Genomic DNA, 20,271 nt, shown 5'->3' on the forward strand with positions numbered 1-20,271 from the left:
GCTCCTGTCATTAGGCTCCCGCCAATTTGTGCTTGAAATCTCAGTTGTGGGTGCAAAGTCATAAACTGCCTGTCCTTCTATAAGAGGAGACACACCCACTGTTCCTGGTTTCATTTGTACATTAGGGTTCCAACTGTCACTCCCCAGCCACCACATTGGTTTCACTTCCCCGAGCCCTAATTCACTTATTTTTTAAATAGGGATCTATCTACCAAAGGAGGTGTGAGAAATGAAAAAAGAGGGGGCATAAATATATAGCCCACAAGAGCCCCACCATGACTGTTCATGCATCAGTAAGTACTTCACAAACAAAGAACATTGTATTGAATTATTTTTGTTCTTTCATAACAGTCCTTTGTCTCAGCTCTGGCTGACATCAGAATCTCCTAGAGTATTTTTTTTTTTTTTTGAGAGTAGGGGTTGGGGGTGGGAGGAGAGGGTTCAAGGCTTCACTCTAGCCCTGTCAAATTAGAAATGCTGAAAGTTGAGGCCCAGGGATCTGAATTTTACATGGTAGTAAGCTCCTTATTATGCAGGGACAAAGGTCAAGCTAATGTTCATTCTTTAGGGGAGATTCTATAAGAAATTCTTTGCCTAGGGTGGGAGGTGGTTTAGAAGATCCCAAAGCTCCCTGACAAGTGACCATGCTCTCATTTCATTGGTTCTTAGTTAGTACACTTCTGCTACAAATTGAGTCTCAAACTTTAATTTGGAGAACTATTTCTTTTGTCTCACTCCACCTGGATCATCTCCCAAACTCTGTCAATCAGAGCACAGATAGACTAGGCACAAACCTGCACTCCTTCCACACCACAGCTGCCTCTCCTCAGCCAAAGATGAATATGACTTTTTGTCTTGTTTTGTTTTTTGCCAGTCCTGGGGCTTGAACTCAGGGCCTGAGCACTGTCCCTGGCTTCTTTTTGCTCAAGGCTAGCTAGCACTCTAACACTTGAGCCACAGCGCTGCTTCCAGCTTTTTCTATATATGTAGTACTGAGGAATCAAACCCAGGGCTTCATGTACGCGAGGCAAGCACTTTACCACCAGGCCATATTCCCAGCCCTGAATATGACTTTTAACAACCACAAAGTTTCATGAGCCACTGAGTGAAAGCTAGTCATGCTGGTAGTGTCTGTTGACAACCGTGTGTGTGTGTGTGTGTGTGTGTGTGTGTGTGTGTGTGTGTGTGTGTGTGTGTAGGTCCTGGTGCTTAAACGCAGGGTCTCCCATTCTGCCTTAGTTTTTTCACTCAAGGCTGGCACTCTACCACTTGAACCATACCTCTACTCCTGGCCTTTGCTACTTAATTGGAAATAAAAACCTTGGATTTGCCTACCTGAGCAGGCCCCAAACTGATCCTCAGATTTCAGCCTCCTCAATAGCTATGATTATAGGTGTGAGCCACCAGTGCTTGGGTGACATTCTTAAACACACACAAAAGCAAATCAAACCCATATGAACTCAATACATTTGAGTATAAATTCAGTATTTTATCAATCACAACAGTATCCACATGCATTTGAAAAACTGCATTTATTCAGTTATTTATAAAATTATTTTAAAATGTTTTATTTAAAATTAAAGTTATTTTTTATTTAAAAAACTGTTATTTATTCAGTCTGCAGAAATATTTGAGACTTGGAAATATTTGCATCCTTAACCATAACCTCCCTGAGAGTCTACTGCCCCTAATTGGGAAAGAATACTTCAGAGTGAAAGCCCAGTGGCTTGTTTACACTCACTCAGTGCAATAAAATATCACCCAAAATATCCAGTTGTGGAAATAGTAAATGTTTGGGCTGGGGATATAGCCTAGTGGCAAGAGTGCCTGCCTCGGATACACGAGGCCCTAGGTTCGATTCCCCAGCACCACATATACAGAAAACGGCCAGAAGCGGCGCTGTGGCTCAAGTGGCAGAGTGCTAGCCTTGAGCGGGAAGAAGCCAGGGACAGTGCTCAGGCCCTGAGTCCAAGCCCCAGGACTGGCCAAAAAAAAAAAGAAATAGTAAATGTTTTACATAAGCTATTGTTGAGCAACCAAAATGCCAGAAATATGATCTGAAGTCAAAGAAAAGGAAAATGGATTTTAAAACAAATTCTTATTGGGTGCCAGTGGCTCGTGCCTGTAATCCTAGCTACTGAAGATGCTGAGATCTGAGGATCATGGTTCAAAACCAGCTCAGGGAAGGAAAGTCCATGAGACTCTTATCTGCAGTTAACCACAAAAAGCCATAAGTGGAGCCATAAGTGGTAGAGCATTAGCTTTGAGTATTCAAGCCCTGAGTTCAAGTCCCAGGCCTGAACACACACACACACACACACACACACACACACACACACACACACACACACTCTTCCCAAAGTTGGCCATAGTTGAACACCCCAAAATAGTCCAGAACATTCCATATAACTGTTCCAAAAAGAGTACAATGGCTGGGAATGTGGCTTAGTGGTAGAGTGCTTGCCTAGCATGCATGAAGCCCTGGATTCGATCCCTCTGTACCACATAAACAGAAAAGGCCAAAAGTGGCACTGTGGCTCAAGTGGTAGAATGCTAGCCTTGAGCAAAAGAAGCTCAGGAACAGTGCCCAGACCCTTATTTCAAGCCCCAGGAGTAGCAAAATAAATTAAGTACATACATATGTACATAAATACATAAATAAAATAAAAGTACAAGGTCTAGAAAAGGTGTTGTTGTTGTTGTTTAAGAATGACTCTGGCACAATGTATAAAACAAGGCACAAATATCCACAGAGCAAGTTATTTTTAATATTCTTCTGAAATTATGCTTGCAATTAAGAATCTCTAGAATTTATCTTTGGTAGGACATCCAACAACCTGCCAATCAGAAGGTGAGTGTTGTGGTGGCCATGTGGCCTCTAGTCATCTTGGATGTCATTTTTCCTGTCTTTGCCCAGGTACATTATTTGTAATGACTTCCTTTTCTTCTGAACCACTGAGTCCTGACCCTCATCATTCTGATTGTAGATCTGAGGAGGTGGAGGCTATCAACTCCTTCTGCACTGTGTAATTCATCTGGACCTGCAAAAGTTACAGGTGGTTGTATTTAGGTAGTCAAAACATCAGAGATGTTGATTCCAACTCTCACCTAAGATGCTTAGGGCATATATCTTTTCTTCTGTCTTTTCTCCCCTAGCTTTACCAGTCCCCAGATCTCATGGTACTGAATAATATATTGATTTGCTTTTACCCAATGTACCCTCCCCTATAGAACTAACTGTACACCAGAAAGAGACCTTAGAAATTTAAGAGAAGGATCTTCAAATATACCTTTTTTTTCTACCAAGTTTGCCACCTCTGATGTTTATCTTTTAAAATGTGCATGGAGATGAAGTCACCTTGATGACATCAGTAACCGGATGTCCTTGTGCTACAAAAAAGCCCACAAGTCAGACGCTGGTGTTGGTTGAAAAATCAACACCCAAACTGAAAAATAAATAGGATAAGCTTATAGATTCTCTAAACCGCACCACTTCTCTCCCATTCTCTCTAGACATCCATTCCAGTCCCCTGACCTCCTTGTTTTTCCTTAGTCCCACATCAGTGAGTCACCGAATGCTGCTTGCCCAAGATCTCTTTCCAGCTCTCACCACTGACTAGCCAGATGTTTACAACCTCCCAACAAGAATTTCTTTATGACCTCTCTTCCTCAGCTTTTTCCTTCTAATTCATTCAACAATCCACTTACAGATTCTTAAAAACTGAGTTCTAGCTATGTTCTCTAACTCAAAATCTTCAGTCTTCTTATGGCTAGAACTATGTGCAGACCTCTTAGTCTTGCCTTTAAAACTACCTGTGTTCTGACCTCAGTGTATATCTCCAGAAAGAACTCTAGTCAGTATCCCAGTCAAACTAACTTTCTGTTCATGGCTCTAACCTTCCATTCATGTTTTCCTTCTTGCTGCCCCAGTGCTTTCCTAGTCAAAATCCTATCAATCCTTCACATACATATTCTTTAGGAAGAGCCTCTTCTTTCATTCCTGGTCCTTGTGTCTACATTATCATCCTGTTCTGGCTTGTATCATAGTTATTCATGTTCTTATACCTCATGCTGGACTTATGTGACTTGATTGTATGCTGTTCATCTATTATTTTTTCCCTATGCCTACCAGAGCTCTGCACATGTAGGCATTTTAGTTTGGGGAAAGAAAGGAGAGATGGGCACTGGGCATACACAAGCTACTGAGAAAGCAGAAATCACGAAGAGCATGTGAGGCCAGGCAGGGCAAAAGTCACCAAAACCTTATCTCAAAAACAAGCTGGATGCCTAGATACCTAAGAGACAGAAGTAAAAGGATCAGTGTCAGAGACCAGCTCCAGATAAAACCATGAAAGTTTGCCTGAAAAATCACTAAAGCCAAATGGGCTGAAGGTATGGCTCAATGGTAATGTGCATACCTAGTGAACATGAGGCTCTGAGATTAAGCCCTGGAATCTCCGAAATAAGTGGGGAGAGAGATGAAGGAAGAGAGAGAAAAAAAGAAAAAAGAAAGGAAGGAAGGAAGGAAGGAAGGAAGGAAGGAAGGAAGGAAGGAAGGAAGGAAGGAAGGGAAAAGAAAGAAAGAACATAAGAAACAGAGAAGAAAGGAAGGAAAATAATGACTCACAAAGAAAGCAGGAATTAGAGGTGCTAGAAAAATCAGAGCAAGGAGCCACTGAAAAAGAAAGTCAGGGGTGGGGAACATCTATTGGACTGGTCCTAGGGCTGTGTGGGAATGTGTACATTCAACTTTCCAAGAGAGTAGTGAGACTACCCAAGATTTTTATATTCGGTGGCAGAGTCAATCATCATATTATCTACCCCACCTTCCACGGTAGGAATAGAGTCTTCTGGTTGGAAATTGGTCTCCATAATTTATGAAGCTATAATGAGTAGAAGCTCACCTTGTCCTATACTTAATCTACATTTAATTAAAACATCTAATCTCTATAATAATGAACTTTTAATTAATGCCATGTCAGTTTACAAAGTAACCCAATAAATTACCCTGGATGGTCTCCATATCAATCCCACAATATATTAAGTTAATAGAATTCACTGGTGCCTTGCACATCAGAATCCAGAAGCTCCTGGCCTTACCATTCTGTCATCAACTTTGGTGCTCATCAATAGCTCCATTAACCCCTTCATGCCAAGTCATACTCAGGGAAACCCATCTACCCTAGTCTGAAGACTAAATATGGATGCTTTACCAAGTTCTTTGCACATAGGATTTTCTGGGTAGACTTCTTTTTTAAGCCTTAGTAACTTCATCTCCAGAATCAAGTCTTTTGTTGTTGTTCTTGATGCTCATGGGGCTTGAACTCTGGCCCTGGGCCCTGGCCCTGAGCAATTCAGCTCAAGGCTAGCACTCTATCACTTGAACTTCAGTGCCACTTCCAGTTTTCTGGTGGTTGGTTGGAGATAAGAATCTCACAGACTTTCCTGCCCAAGCTTACTTTGAACCACAATCCTCAGGTCTCAGTCAGCTGAATAGCTAGGATTAACAGCTGTGAGCCACAGGCACCCAACCAGAATCAGGTCTTTTGTGGAGAGAACCAGAGTAGTACCCACCAATGGGATATTTAAGGTCTTTCCAGAAGCAGGAGGTATTTTCCTCACCAGACAGACATACATACCTGGCTTACTGTAGCTACTTATGCTTCTGTGGAAATTCTGGAAGATGAAATGGATCAAGGTGATTGTGGGAGCCATATTACCGCTTCAACACCTCTGGCAAGTAAAGAAACACAGACACATGTGTATACCCATCTACCTTCAGCACACCCACCCCAGCAACAGAGAGAAGGGAGGATTGCTTGTGTAGAAAAACTCACTTCCCTCCCTTACATGAGAAAATAGCTGTTTACACTTAGAACCAAATGGAACAGCAGAGGGGAGGGGAGGAGATGCAGACTTGTACTGGACTATTTTAGCCAATTTTTAATTTACATAGATGTGTCTCACTACCCATTTTAGCTCTTTGTTTATGCAGAATTCTTTCAATAAGAGCAGGTTTTGCTCACAGAGAGGCACTAAGATACATGATATGGAGACTGCAGACAATAGGTCCAACAACGAGAACATTCTAGATAGTTCTTTCTGACTCAAGGTAGAAGTATATGATGAAGTATACAGCTTGAAAAATATATATATATGCCTAGTGCTGTCACTTTTACTGTTCGGAAAACAGCCTATGATCTTCATAATACACTTATAGAAAGGAAGTAAAGTTAACAGCATTGTCTTGACTGTTAGGGAATGGACAAAAGACATCTTCTGTGCATTTGTGCTTTCAAGAAAGACACTGAGGACTGGGAATATGGCCTAGTGGCAAGAGTGCTTGCCTCGTATACTTGACGCCCTGGGTTCGATTCCCCAGCACCACATATACAGAAAATGGCCAGAAGTGGCGCTGTGACTCAAGTGGCAAAGTGCTAGCCTTGAGCAAAAAGAAGCCAGGGACAGTGCTCAGGCCCTGAATTCAAGGCCCAGGACTGGCAAAGGAGGAGGAGGAGGAGGGGGGGGAGGGGAAAGGGGAAGAGGAGAAGGAAGAGGAGGAGGAGGGGGGAGGAGGAAGGAAGGAAGGAAGGAAGGAAGGAAGGAAGGAAGGAAGGAAGGAAGGAAGGATGGAGCTGAGGACATTGCCTGGGACCTGGCAGAAAGGAAGGTCAGCTGAACCTGTAGCTTTAGCATAAAAGGACAGAGGAGGTCTTTGCCTTTCAGCTGAGTTCCTCTCAGTAAGGCATGGAGTGCCTGAGTTGGCTTTCTCCTGTCTGCAATGGAGGCTGGGGTATGGGCAAGGGAAGAGCTTTGGGGACTTTAAAAAATTCAGAGCGTGGGCTAGAGGGCTGTATGGTAGAGAGCTTGCCTAGCATCCACAGGCCCTGAATGTGATCACCAGCACTAGACAAAAATAAAGAAGGGAACTAGGGTGGCTGGTTATAAACACATGTGTAATGTGGGTATGTGGGTGTGCGTATGTGCACACATGTGTGAGAGAAGTTGGGAAATGGCCTAGGTAAAGGGAGTGTGGGTGGTTCTTTTTTTGAGCCTCATAAGTTGTCTTGACAATAATCTATGCATACTACTCCATAAGAATAATCTACTCCATAAGAATAAAAGGCAATTGGGATGGGGTGGGGTCAGAAAAGTAACCAGCTACAAGGAACCCTAATCCTGAAATTTTACCTGACAAAGAACAAAAATCCTTTTCAGTCTCCAGGAAGCTAATCAAATCAGTTCAGGGCTTCCTTCCCATTTATCATGGAAGATAAAGCTTTCAACATTCTTGATGTGCAAATAGGAGGCTTGGACTGGTATAAATTGATCAGCATTTTTCAGTGCTTATGTTCTCTGGCTTCAAACAAGCCATTAACTAGTCATGTGTGATTTCTAAAACATAAGGTGACAACAAAAGGGAACAAGCATGAAAACTTTTGATGCTTCCCTCTTTGGAACTGCCCCCACTTTTGACTCTCAAAACCATCCAGGCTATGGGACACAGTAGAACAACTGGATCCAAAATAACCCAGCTAAGGGAATGAAACATCAGAAAGCTTATCCTATCAAACACAGGGATAAATGAGTAAAAAAAAAAACAAGGGACTGGGAATGTGACATAGTGGTAGAGTGCTTGCTTACCATGTATGAAGGCCTGGGTTCGATTCCTCAGTACCACATAAACAGAAAAGGCTGGAAGTGGAGCTTTGGCTCAAGAGGTGGAGTGCTATCCTTGAGCACAAAGAAGCCAGGGACAGTACTCAGGCCCTGAGTCTCAAGCCCCAGGACTGGCAAAAACAAAACAAAACAAACAAACAAAAAACAGGAGAAAAACCTGAAACACACTGCTTTGTTATTTTTAAATGATACTAAAAATTATTTCCAACCTGAGTAAAACCCAATTTACAGAAATTCCAGGAAATGCCCTGATCTTTAATTTTGGATGGTGGGGGATATAACACAGGCCCTTTGGAGGGGTAGGGAGTGAAATCCAGATTTACCTCTTTGCCCCAGACTGAGCTTTTAGCTGGAGAAGATGGAAGGAGCAACTAGATGATAAAGCCATGTTTTTTCCAGGCAGCCAGCAACACTTGCTAAAAAGGAAGCCTATTTCTCTTCTTCATGTGATCTTTTTGGGCAATACCATCACTTGAACTCAAGACTTTCTCCTTTACCAGGCAGGCAAGGCTTTTGCCCTTAGTAGGCACCTGAGCCATACCACAAAACCTTCATGATCTTTAATTGATTTACCTTATTCTTATTATAAAGGTGATGTACAGAGGGATTGCAATTATATAAATCAGGTGGAGAGTACATTTCCTTTGCTACAGTGTCTTCTATTCCCTTACTTCTTTCTAGTCACCCCTCCCATCTCCACCCATGAGCTGAATAGTTCATTTTCATTTGTGTTCATTGAGCTCCACTGCTGTACTTTTTTACCCTTTTTCCCTCAAGTTCATCTTGTTATTTCGAGATAGGGTTTTACCTAATGAAAAAAAAAAAAAAAACAAGCAAAGATGGGGTTAACTTCATGCTTTATAAGCCTGTTGTCAGCTGCTTTTCCACATTTCACCTCCAAGCCAAGTATATTAAAAGTGTCCAGAGGCCTTAAAAAGTCCAGCACTAAATCTTTTGAGTTACTTAATCCCCAACTCTTCCATGTTTAGAGATAATTTCCTTTATGGAAAAAAAAACCCTCTAACTTGGCCCAATTCCCTCTTTCTAACTTGCTAATGGAACAAAAAAGCTTCTCATTAGACTCATCCCTGTGGCTGTAGAAGATATATCCTAGAAAGGACCCATTTTGCTTTAGCCTGAGGATGATTTTGGCTGCCACTCTTTGGCTTGCTCTACTGGCATCTTGTCCAGGCAAGCTCTAACTGAGTTAGACCCAATGGATAGAAAATGGAAGAGACAGGTACCCAGGAAAACGAGTGGCTAGTGATCTACTGAGTTTGTACAGCAGAAGATGAGCTTCCTTTCCCCATAATGAGAGTTCTCAAAGACGGATTACTCATGTGATACGATGAAATGAACTCTTTCCAATGGATGATAAAACCAAATGGCTTTGAACACCCCCTTCTAATGTTGGATCTGAGCCTCTGTAACTATAATGGGGGCTTTCAAAGCACACATGAGAAAGCCTTTATTACTTCTCTTTTCTTCCCTCATCACACATGCCTCTCATCTGCCCCACAATTAAAAGTAAGAACATTTCACACCTTATTTAAAGCCCCATTTCCCTTTACCTCACTTCTGTGGGTAATGATGGAGAAAACCATTTGTCTGGTGAATTAAAGCCTTCTACTTGCAAGAAACACATAAGGGCAGCTAAGATATGAGGTAGTGTTTATTGAGCATTTACTATGGACACCATACTCTACTAAAGATTTTACTCGTATATCATTTTTAACCACCTCCTCTAGTAATCCAAAATTGAAATACTAGTGTTATCTGGAGATTACAGCAAAGACAAGAGATATGCTAGCTCAGGATCTAGACTGGTAAAGCATGTACAAGTAAACCAGCTCCCCCCCCCCAAAAAAAAAAAACTGAGATCTGACCCAGGTACCTGTTGCTCACACCTGAAAACCTAGCTACTCAGGAAGCTGAAATTCTGTGGACTGAGATTTAAGGCCAGCCAGGTAGTAAAGTTCATGAGACTCCATCTCAAAAATACCCAGCACAAAGCCAAGCCAGAGGCATGGCTACAGAAAAGCAAGTAAGCCTAGCAAGCTCAAGGACCTCAGTACTGGAATAAATGAATGAACGAATGAATGAATGAATGAATGAATATCCTTATGTGTCACATTTGCTGATTTCTGTGGGGTAACTATTGCCACTGAGGGTAGTTTTAAGTTACCAGTGTAATTTAAACGTGCATTTGGAGTTAGAAGAGCTACTAGTGACACACAAGCATCTCTATGTGCCAACTCCAGCGCCCCTTGATCTGAGCCACAAAGCTATTTTGACTGGTGCAATCTTACTGTCACTCCTCCTGTTTAAGGAAGAGGAGAAATGTCCTTCTTCCTGAAGGATATTGTCCTATGACAGCTGAAGGAACAGGCCCTACCCTCACGGATCAAGGGGGCTGAGACGGCAGATATCCAGAGATAGGAAAGGAGCTGAGAAATTTGAGTCAGACAAAGCATGTACATTCTTCCTAGGGTCCCTCACTGGAACTCTCAATGGAGGATCAATTCTGGGATTGAAATGATTAATTTCCATCTCTGTGAGAAGGACAAAGTATCACCCAAAGGCCACCCCAAAAGAATTCTGAGGCCAATTTTCTTTTCCTTTGCTGCCCTGTGTGTCTGTTCCTATTCGTTCTTTTTATGCCTACAGCCAACACCTTGGAAGCTGGGAGCATTTGTGTGTTTGTTTTGAACCAAATATTTTGTCATTTGTTTTGTTTTCCTTTGTTTTTCTCATTACTACAGACCAAATCCAAAACCTGGGTTTTCTAGTCATGTACTTTACCATTGAACTATATAATCTCAGATCCTAAACCAACATCTTTAAGTTGATACATTTCAGATTTTAAAAAAGAATAGCTTTGCTAATTTGCTAATTAGCTTTGCTAATTAGGATGGAGAAAAATGACCCAAATCCACATAAAGCAATAAAAGTAGTAGGTGTCTCTTTCAGAAAGGACATGTACCTTCTAGTTAATCCACATGACTCTGTTGCCTCACTCACTTACATATATCTGGATTTTAGACTTTATTTGTGTCTTAACAACAAGGGCCTCATTGCTTTGGATTAGGAAACTGGGAAAACAAAATATTGCATAGACATAAACATAGATCCACACTCACAAATAATTCCCACCTTATTCTTTTGCTAATATAATGTTCCTACTAGATTCAAAGCCCATCTTTAGGGTGATCAGATCACCACATTTCTGGGAGCTCTGTGGCTTTGCCATGGAATGGACAGTTCTTTTTCCAAAATCTAATGTCCACAGGGCTCTAGGCACTTCCTCTTGTTACATAGCTGCTTGGGGTCACCACTAATAAATTACTGGCTTAAGGAAAACAATGACAAGCCTTTTCCATGGAGAACAGGGTTTTCTCATTCAATTATTTCCTAAAGCCATGCCCTCTTTCTCAACCTGACACCATAATTTTTGAGGCAATAGCACTGAGTCTGTTTGTTTCTGTTCTTCACACCCACAAAGCCACATATGCCCCCAAAACTTCTAACAATAATTTATCCTCCTGGCAGTGAAACTGGGCAAGTAATGACCATTGCACTATTAATTAACTGGCTACTTTGTTAAAATGACTTAATAGGGTGACTCTAAATTGGCTATATTTGTTTACCAGTTTAGGTTTAGGTAGGAAATTTTGTTGACTTTTTATTGCTATAAAACTTGCTAGCCCACTCCACTGCTTAGTGGTAGAGTGTTTGCCTAGCATACATGAAGCCCTGGGTTCGATTCCTCCATACAACATAAACAGGAAAAGCCAGAAGTGGCACTGTGAGTCAAGTGGTAGAGTGCTAGCCTCGAGCAAAAAAAGAAAAAAGGAAAGGAAAAAAAGCCAGGGACAGTGCTCAGGCCCTGAGTTCAAGCCCCATGATTGCCACAAAAACAAAACAAAACACCTTGGATGGACATCTCATTTTAGTGAAGTAAACCCTTTTAGGAATTCAAGATATGGATAGGGTGCCAGCTTAGAGGGTAGAGCCCAACAGTGGGTAAAGGAGAATGAATATGGTGAAGTACTTTGTATGCATATATGAACAGTGAAATCTGTTGATATTGTTTTAAGAAAGGGAGAGAAATGAGGGAGAGAGCTGGAAGGGGTAAATTTGATTGGAGTGCATTGGATTAATGTATAGAAATGTCACAAAAATCCCCCTTATCCAACTAACATATACTAACCTTAAAATCCTTTTTAAAAATTCAAAGCATTATTTAAATTTAAGGCAAAAATGCTTCCCAGAAACCCAGTGATAATTTTCCTAAACTGGCATACATCTGGTAGAAGGCTCAAGTTTATCTTCCAAAGTTATTTTTCACCTGTAAGTATTAGAGACAGAAGGCTTACGGGAGGAGAAGTGATCTGGACAGGCAGGGAACTGTCTCTCCCATTTAACATCAGCTTGGAAAGAGTTGACATTTGATAGCACTGTCTCTGAGATTTGTAACCCTCTGATAGAATTACATGCCCCTTAGGAATACTTTCCTTTTTTAAAATGTTTAATCATTTGCAAAAACTATTTCTTTGACTGCCTCCTATTCCCATCAGGGAAGTATGCGTGTATATATGTGTGCATGTGCATATTTGTCAGTAACAAAAATGGTCACTTTTGTTTTGTTTTGTTTTTTGCCAGTCCTGGGGCTTGAACTCAGGGCCTGAGCACTGTCCCTGGCTTTTTGCTCAAGGCTAGCACTCTACCACTTGAGCCACAGCACCACGTCCGGCTTTTTTCTATATATGTGGTGCTGAATTGCACCCAGGCCCAAAAATGATCACTTTTTAAAAGGCCGCCTGCCATCCATCTCTTCCTAAGGGACTATTCCTAAGCTTTCTCCTTGACTGACTCAGAGTCTATTTAGAGACAAATACAGCTTTCTCTCCTACACATAGATAAAATCATGTATACACTCATACACACAACCAGCTGTGGAGCAAGCAACAGGAGGTGGCAGGATGCTTGCCACCATGCTACTGGATTTGTAAGCAGCCCCTGCAGACTTTGGCCAAAGTTAGTGATTCCCTGGGCTAAAGCCAACCTGAGAACCTGGGGATCCTGCCAAAACCTTGACAGAGCCCTAAGCCTGGCTCTGTTGCCACAGCCACACAGGAAAGTCATTAATTCTTTAAATGAAGTTTCAGTAAACAACCAGGGGACCTATTATTCCTTCAGCAATGGACTAGTTGGATAGCAGCTATCTGGACATTCACTTTAAGGAAACTGGAACTATTTAGGGAAGGGGCATAAAAACATACATGCATTTAAAAGTTGAATAACATCTCAAAATATGCTACTCAAAGCAGAAAGGAATTGTTCTCACAGGGTAAATTTCTGCGGCCAGAGAAAGGGAGAGATTGTGATATTGTGAAGCAAGCCTGGAGCCAGACAGACTGGGTACAGATCCCTGTTGCTGGATTACAGGCAAGCTCCTCACCCTCTCCAGACCTTGACTTCATTAGCCTGGAAGACAGGTGACAGTACCTGCCTGGTGGACTTGCTGAGGGGATTATCTCAGGTCTGAGCTTAACAAGCTATCAACCCATGTTTGGGTTCTGTTTGTTTGTTTTTGCAAAGCACATCATAGAGTAGTAGAGAAGGTTAGGTAAAATTAGCTCTGGAAAAAGGAGAACTACTAAGGAAAAGTCATCATCTCTAGGAGCTGTGTAAGGAAGCAGAAAGTATGAAAAGGGAGGCATTTATAGAAAAATTGGGCAACATCAAGAATACAAGAAAGTAAATATTACTAATTCTGTGCTCTATGAAAACTACATTTTGTTTTTCCTCCTACTCTTTTTCTAATACATATTTTAACCCTATGAAAATCAGTTTTGAGTTTGCTTTGTGCAGTGAATGGGAACTGCCCATCTCATTAAAAATTCTTCACAAAACATCATTTGCAATGTCCAAATAAAATTTCTCATATATACACATACCAAAATATTTCATTAGTCTACTAACCATACATATTCAAGGCTTTATTTCACTATTAATAACATTAATGTGTCCATGTATATCTTTGTGACATTATCCTGTTTCCTGAGGGTAAATTCCTATAGGTGGAATTACTATTCTGAAGGTTCCTGCCGAATATAAAATGCTGTCCAGTGAGACTGTCAGAACCCACTCTTGCTAGTGACAAGTGAGAGACAGCTGGTCTTTTCAAATCTGGAGGTCAAATAGTACCTCAGGAAGAAAAAAATTTTTTTTGCCTAATTTGATAGTCATCAACAGCATTTCATTGTTCTTTTATCTGCTTCCTTTTAGGGGATATACTTAAAAGGAGCCTTCAGATAAAGGAAGGCAGTTTTCCTTTGTCTGCCAACAATCAACAAATATTTATTATGCATATCATTTTACTCAGAATGAATGCTGGGGAGAGGGCAGGTTTGGAAGAGTCCCCTTTCAGATTTCAGCTATTGTAAAGAGAGGGATTTTGATGTGTAATACAGCCACATTTCAGCATAAAACAATGATTCTGCCAGCATGAGGCTTCCTCCTGGTCTGAAATTCAGTCCTGGGACAGATCTGCTTGTCACACAGCTCCAAACACATGTATGAGGGGCTTAAAAGTTTTATCCGTGATTTGATCAGGGTAAAAGTGCTTTGGAAAATGTATGTGTATTATAATTTGGTAACTTCTAAGGGTCCCACTTTCTGAGCCCCGGTGCCAGTTTTTCTATATAGGCAAAAGTGCAGAGTGCATGAGAACCTTTACAAACATTGTTTTAGTTTTTGTGCCTGGGTAAGGAGAGGGGACTAAATTCAGGGTCCAGTCTGGGCCTGCCCTCCCTTCTCAGAACCATTCAGGGATGGGGTGGGGGAGGGCATCTGGGTCTGCGTGGCTGCGCAACCAGGGTGATCGCCCCAGCGCAGCTCACTTTGCGGTCAGTCCGCGTGCGGTCTCGCTGGTTCTCAGCCCGGCCCCGCCCCTCCCCACCCCGCGCCACCCCGCCCCACCCAGGCTAGGCGCCGGCGGGAAGCGGCGCGGGGCTGGGAAGCTCCGTCTGGGCGCCCACTGCCACCCCAGCCTGTCTGGGACCGCTCTAACCGTTCTAATCCCCGCCCCGCCCCACGCTTCTCAACCTAATTTCTCATCCGCGTTGTAGCGCTGCTTCTTCACACAAAACCGTAGCCGTCGCCGGATGTGGGGGGGTCCTAAAATCTGGGTTCCAGCCGGGTTTGGTACTTTCCTAGCTCGTCTCTGCGGGCCTATGTCTGAGTGCTTAGCTTCGCTGGGTTCACGGCCCCGACTGGCAGCGCCTAGCACATTGTGTGGCACGCACCCAAAGCTGGCCTCTGTAAATTTCTGTTGACAACATTCAAGTCTATGATGGCAGTACCCTCAAGCTGTGAGAATAAGCAAATGCCTTCTGCTGTGTCTCAAAAAAGGCAGAGTACCTAGTGCGAACTGGTTACAAGTAGTGGTCTGTTTTTCCAAGGAATACACATCTACTTCTGGGGCAATCGCCAGGATTGTGCCAAATCCTACCTTCCATCTTATCAACACCTGACCCTGGTGTTGCGACGGAGGCGGTGCTAGCATACTCGCATGCTAGAATAAGAGTCAAATAACTGGTCTGAAATTCCAGTCCTGGGACAGATCTTCTGGTTGTCACAGCTGTTTTCCAAACACACATATGAGGATCCTAGAGTCACTCTATTACCTTCTCAAAGGACAGCAGGGGCTGAAAGCGCGCAGAATGGGGTCCGAAGTTGGCCCCACTTCCAACATTGCCGCCTACTGGTTACAATACTGTGGCAAGTCTGGCCAATTCTCAGGGCCTCAGTTTGTAGCATGAAGTGTCTCCATTTGTGGTCTGAAATTCCATGCACGTGAGAGAGGACCGAGGAGCCACGCAGAAAAGCGCCCCTCGCTCGTGTGGCCCCCTCCCCCATCCCAGGCACGTCCCGCGTTCCCCGAGTTAGGGAACATCTCTGGGACATCCCGCCCCCCCCCCCCCCCACACACACACACTAGATCCAGGACGTGACCACCGGGAAACAAGCAAGCCGCAGCTCTTAGGCTTCTCTGGCCGCGCCCCGCCTCCACCCAGCCCCCTACACCCTCCTCCCCTCCCCCACCCCTCTCCACCTCCCGCCCCCGCCCCCGCCCAATACTCTCGCGCCGCCTGCCCTCCTCTCGGCCCAGCCGTCTTTCACCTCCCCACCCCACCCGAGCTGCGCATGCGCAGCCACGAGAGCGTGTTTTTATAAAAAGTCCCGCCTCAGCCAGAAACTTCGATTTGTTGGCTGCTGCTGCAGGTAGCAAAGTGGCCCTGAGGACTTGGGTGCTCCAGTAGCCACCGCAGCGGGCGGGCAAGCGGTTACTATGGAAGCGATCAGTGTAAGTCCAGTTTCAACCTGCTTTGTCCTAATTTTACCAGCGCGTGAACTTAAAACGCAGCTCCTCTCGGAGCAAGCAGAAACGGCCAGAATATTGGAGGTGCCCGTGCCACCGTGAAAACGAGGCACAGAAGAAAAAAACTTTGTGATCATAGCTATTTGGAAGGGGTGGGTAGGGTTGGAATCCCCCCCCCCCCCAATTTTTTAAGTAGCGGGGAAAGATTTGGAAGGAGCGGCTGCGTGCGTCTTCCCTGGAGTCCCGGGACGCGTGCCGGCTTGCACCCTGTTTGCAAACATCGCGTTCTGCGCACTACTGCAGAAAAGGCGCGCGCACTGCTCCGGGACTCAAACCGTCGGTCTCTTCGGGGAGCAGGGGCAAGAGTGCATTTTGCTTTGTATTACAGGCTAAGGTCAGCGGCGCCTTCTGGGCTGCATTCCCAGCGACGCTGTCGGGTTAACTTTGGGCAAAGGCGCCTGGGGAAGGGTTTTGCCGTAGGGTGCACATTTGCTAAACTCTGCCGCTGGCGTTTGTGCTTGCCCCGGGGCACCGCGGGCAGAGGGCGGGAAAAGCGAGAGAGCACCGCGTCGCTGGCCCGAGGGGTCGGCGGCGCTGTAACAGCTGGGAGAGGACTGGGAGAGAGCTTGCTGCGCACTTAGGGACTGATGAGGAAGCGCTTGTGGGCATACGGAGCTCGTCATTTCCCGGTGACTCCAAGCGGGTTTGGAGGTACTGGGAGGTGGGTGATCCTGCCGAGATAAGGAGCGTCCGCCGGGATCACCCACCTGCCTGTACCGAAGTGTAAGCGGCGGGACCTGGGGGCGGGGAGCGGCGTGTTGCGACGGCACCCGGGCTACAGGACCCGGCGGCCAAGGCGAGCAGGTGCAAGCAGGGAGGCCGTTTGGCCCAGGGAGCCCAGTTGCAGCATTTAACCGTCGGTGGTTTCCTGAAGCCTTTTGAAACCCCCTCGCTCAGGAGGCTTTTCGTTTCCTCCCGCGGCGCGCAATTCAAAGGCGCTCACGCCGGAGCCGCCCAATCTCTCTATTGCACACTGCTGAGCGAGCCTGGCGCGCAGCCCATCGGAACCCCTGGAGTTGCTGTCCGCGGGCGGTGGACGTGGGTGTGGTGGGCAGCAGCGGGGATTGGGCGACTCTGGTCTCGGAGTGCCCATTTGCCTGGAGGACTCCAGCGCCCACGACGGACCCCATTAACGAGATGAGTAGGTGGGTGGGAAGAGCCTCGGGACAGTGAGGAAATGAAACTTGGGGTGCTGTACGGATGCACACCCCGTGACCTTCCCCACCCAGGAAAATGTTGCTGTCTTAACGTCCCAAACGCGCCCAGTGATAAACACGAGGACTGCCCAAAAAACTCACTCGCGTTCCCCCTCGGAGGAGGGCCGGCTGGAATAGAGTGCCTTTGCCCGTTTCTGAAAGTCCATCCCCTTACCTCAAGCCCGAAAGCCCTAAGCTTTAAGTCGCTTTCTCCTTCCCCACTACGTGTTGCTTGAAAGGTTCAAAGGCTCGTGTTTTGACCATCGTGGGGAAAAAAGAAAAGTGTTTGTGCGTTAGGAGAATGAGTCTCTGAGGACCCTTTCTCCTTTCCTTCCCCCTCCCCCTCCCTTGGCTAATCTTCATACAAAAAGTTAATCCCCCCCACCTCAAAACACTGGATTCCCTCCTCCTCCCCCCCCCCACCGCCTCCATCCGCGCGTCTGGGAGTGGCCTCTTTGTGTGTATAGATTTTTTTTTTCCTCCTAAGGTTTTTCTTCTTTCTTTCCTGTCCTGGGCGGGGCTGAACAGTTAGCCAAGACGCGACTTTGAAACCTTCAGAATCTCAGCGCCCTTTTGTTCTAAACAAAGAATCTTGTAATTGGTTCCACTAAAGAGGGATCTAATGAAATGACAGTGAAGGAAATGGGAAGGATATTTGTTTGGTTCTATAACAAATCTCTAGGGCTCTCTACCCACCACTGCAAGATTTCCTGAAGAAGGCTGGTCTGAATTGTGTTTAAAAAGAAAAAAAGAATGTATTGCTTGGTTTTAAGTTATAGGAACATTTTTTTAAAAACTTGGGTAATGCCTACTGACCTTGAGAGTGACAGTGCATGTCCTTGCCTCTTTTACAGATTTACACTTCTGATAACTACTCAGAAGAATTGGGCTCAGGGGATTATGACGCCATAAAGGAGCCCTGCTTCCGGGAAGAAAGTACCCATTTCAACCGGATCTTCCTGCCCATCATCTACTCCATCATCTTCTTGACTGGCATAGTGGGCAATGGATTGGTGATCCTGGTCATGGGTTACCAGAAGAAATTGAGAAGCATGACTGACAAGTATAGGTTACACCTGTCAGTGGCTGACCTCCTCTTTGTCATCACCCTTCCATTCTGGGCAGTTGATGCTGTGGCGAACTGGTACTTTGGGGACGTCCTATGCAAGGCGGTCCATGTCATCTACACTGTCAATCTCTACAGTAGTGTCCTCATTTTGGCATTTATCAGTCTGGACCGGTACCTGGCCATCGTCCATGCCACCAACAGTCAGAGGCCAAGGAAGCTGCTGGCTGAAAAGGCTGTCTATGTTGGCGTGTGGATCCCTGCTGTCCTGCTGACCATTCCTGATTTCATCTTTGCCAGTGTCAGGAAGGCAGAGGAGAAGTATATCTGTGACCGCTTCTACCCCAATGACCTGTGGATGGTTGTGTTCCAGTTTCAGCACATCATGGTTGGCCTTATCCTGCCAGGTATTGTCATCCTGTCCTGCTATTGCATTATCATCTCCAAGCTGTCCCACTCCAAGGGTCATCAGAAGCGCAAGGCCCTCAAGACCACAGTCATCCTCATCCTGGCTTTCTTTGCATGCTGGCTGCCCTATTACATTGGAATCAGCATAGACTCATTCATCCTCCTGGAAATCATCAAGCAAGGATGTGAGTTCGAGAACACGGTGCACAAGTGGATTTCCATCACTGAGGCCCTTGCCTTTTTCCACTGCTGCCTGAATCCCATCCTCTATGCCTTCCTTGGAGCCAAATTTAAAACCTCTGCCCAGCATGCACTTACCTCTGTGAGCAGAGGCTCTAGCCTCAAGATCCTTTCCAAAGGAAAGCGGGGAGGACATTCTTCTGTTTCCACTGAGTCTGAATCTTCAAGCTTTCATTCCAGCTAACATTGATGTAAAAGACTTGTGGTTTATACAGTAAAGAACTTTTTTTTAAGTTACACATTTTTTTCAGATGTAAAAGACTGACTGATATTGTACAGTTTTTATTGACTGTTGGATTTTGTCTTGTGTTCCTTTAGTTTTTGTAAGGTTTCATTGACTTATTTATATAAATATTTTTGTTTCATGTTAATGAGTGTCTAGGCAGGACCTGTGGCCAAGTTCTTAGTTGCTGTGTGTCTGGTTGTAGGACTGTAGAAGAGGGAACTGAACATTCCAGTGTGTGTGGTAAACCCTGTGAAACTAGAAATGATCTTCAGCTATTTGTGCATAAATGATCTTTCCATTCCATTGGACCATCTCCCTCCCCCGACCCCATTCTTAAGTTTGATTACACTATGTGATTTTGCTATAGAAGGTAGCACTTATAACCAAAGCCTGAAGTGGTATAGAAATGCTGGGTTTTCAGTTTTCAAGTGTGGGTTCATTTCAGCACCTACAATGTACACTCTTGTTTGTGTTGTTAATAAAAAATACGTGATAAATGTACATGATATTGTTTTGTTTTCTGTTCATCTCTCTTTGGCTGTCAGTGATAATAAGCATGTTTAGAAGACAATAATAGACCTGTTTATGACCTGTCAGATATTATCTTACATATTTTCAAATTCACGTACTGTAAAATTTTACTTAATTTTTCTCAAAACTGTCATTTTGCTGTCACTTGAGATTTTATAGAAGAGAAACTTACTGCACAGAAAAACTTAAGTCATTTGGTCAAAGTTACCTGGTAAGTAGCACCGCTGATACTTCAAACCAAGTAACAAGTTAAGAATGAAACCTTAACCACTTCTAGCTCATGGAAATTTAGAACTGTCCATCTAGTACCCACTCCTATGAAACATCATCTTTCAGAAGACTCTGTGTTTGTAAAAAAAAAAAAAAAAAAGGAAGGTAGGCAATAAGTGTTTGCATCTCACTGCTGTTCCCTTGTGTAATCCAGGTAAGTGTGTAATGCCAGGCATTGTATGGTCTTGTCATCTAGTTTTCTCAGGCA

At 44.3% G+C, this 20,271-nt stretch overlaps 1 protein-coding gene and 1 long non-coding RNA gene across 2 annotated transcripts; one reads left to right on the forward strand and one right to left on the reverse strand.

The window, feature by feature from the left end:
* Nucleotides 1-2,743: 2,743 nt before the first annotated feature.
* Nucleotides 2,744-14,944, reverse strand: LOC125350042. Its single transcript, XR_007210669.1, has 3 exons — nt 14,791-14,944; nt 3,291-3,390; nt 2,744-3,041 (listed from the first exon to the last, which is right to left on the reverse strand). It is a non-coding gene; the product is annotated as an uncharacterized LOC125350042 (long non-coding RNA).
* Nucleotides 14,945-15,945: 1,001 nt separating this feature from the next.
* Nucleotides 15,946-19,763, forward strand: Cxcr4 (C-X-C motif chemokine receptor 4). Its single transcript, XM_048345549.1, has 2 exons — nt 15,946-16,051; nt 18,177-19,763. Exons 1-2 carry the CDS (start codon nt 16,037-16,039, stop codon nt 19,218-19,220), a joined length of 1,059 nt encoding a protein of 352 aa, XP_048201506.1. The 5' UTR covers nt 15,946-16,036; the 3' UTR covers nt 19,221-19,763.
* The last annotated feature ends 508 nt before the right edge of the window (nt 19,764-20,271 follow it).

The sequence above is a fragment of the Perognathus longimembris genome, chromosome 4, assembly GCF_023159225.1.
Source record: "Perognathus longimembris pacificus isolate PPM17 chromosome 4, ASM2315922v1, whole genome shotgun sequence".
In the NCBI taxonomy this organism is placed as follows: Eukaryota; Metazoa; Chordata; class Mammalia; order Rodentia; family Heteromyidae; genus Perognathus; species Perognathus longimembris.